General features: G+C 39.5%; 1 protein-coding gene across 1 annotated transcript in view; it reads right to left on the reverse strand.

Annotated features, from left to right (window-relative positions):
• Positions 1-1,288, reverse strand: part of SYNE1 (spectrin repeat containing, nuclear envelope 1) — a 534,160-nt gene that overhangs the window by 357,850 nt on the left and 175,022 nt on the right. Inside the window, 1 exon segment of the mRNA XM_012646782.1 lies at positions 366-539. Within this exon segment, the coding sequence (XP_012502236.1) occupies positions 366-539 (174 nt within the window).

Raw genomic sequence — 1,288 nt, forward strand, 5'->3', positions numbered from 1 at the left:
TAAATACTTGCCGAGTACATCGGCTCACATTGCCCAGTTGATAGAAAGGGGAACTGGGTGCTCAAAACAAACCATTCTTCCTAATTTTGCTTGACTCAGTGAATTTATTAGTTCAGATGAGCAGAGTCTGGCTTGCACCTGGGACCAGCCCTACTGCTCCCTATAAACAGCTCAGATCCCATCCACTCAGAGTGCATGGGCTTTCATCTTTGGACAAGATGTATTTTTGTTTTGTTTTGAGTTGCTATTACTATTCTAGAAACATGTTTCTTGTCCTAACTGAATTTCTATTATTGTAAGCAACACCTCAGTCTTACTACACATGCATTAAAATAATTATTTCTCCTGAAAGGGATTTTTCTTACCTGATGTTTTTGTTTAAAAAGAGCACTAGATTGTGCCTCGTGCTCGAGAACTGTTATAATTTCATTGATTTTCCCAAGTGAATCATAAAAGGACGTCATTTGCTTTTCTAATTCCTCCAACGGAACCAACAGCTGCTGAGACTCATAAAGGAGTGGGGAGTTACATTCTTTGACCTTTAAAAACACGAAGACAAAAATTCCATGAAAGGCCAATAAGTACCACAAGTTCAGGGCACTCTTCATAGCTCTCAGGAACATTTTCTTTAGTAACATTGCCATTTTGTGCTTACGAATACCCAAAGACATTTCTTTAATGATATGTCCTTTATACTGTTAAATTTTGCTGACAAAAATATTAATAATAGAGCTGTACCACTGAAACAAATAAATGGCTACTAAGTTTTCTCATGAAAATTCACCTACATCGTCCTTCTGGATAGCATTTTCCAGCTAAAAGGTTGTTGTTAATGAGCCAGATGGCATCAAATTCCACTTCATAAACCATCAGTTCATTTTCACTTTAGCTTGAGTCTGACCTAAGACAGTTGCAAATTATTATTACATCATCTAGACCAAGCTGTGCCTCCCAGCTTTAATTTCAAGAGCTTTCCTCCTTGAATCCTCGACTCCAGACAAACCTACAAAACTGTTGACTCACTCTTGCCAGACAGGCTTTGTGCTTCCCTACCTCCCGCCAGCTCCATGCTTTCCTACCCTCTGCTTATCAACATCCTACTCGTCCCAAGCATTAAAGTCAAATACCAATATATTTATGAAGGTTCCCAAGGATGTCACCCTAGTCTGAACTGGTGCAGCCCTCACCTGTCACTTGTCTTATACCTACATATCTTCACGATGAGGCCATAAGCTCCTGGAAATCAAGAGCTCCAGAAAGTGTCTGCCTTATTCTCCAAAAATTCTGC

This window comes from Propithecus coquereli, unplaced genomic scaffold (assembly GCF_000956105.1).
Source record: "Propithecus coquereli isolate 6110/MARCELLA unplaced genomic scaffold, Pcoq_1.0 Scaffold25, whole genome shotgun sequence".
Lineage (NCBI taxonomy): Eukaryota > Metazoa > Chordata > Mammalia > Primates > Indriidae > Propithecus > Propithecus coquereli.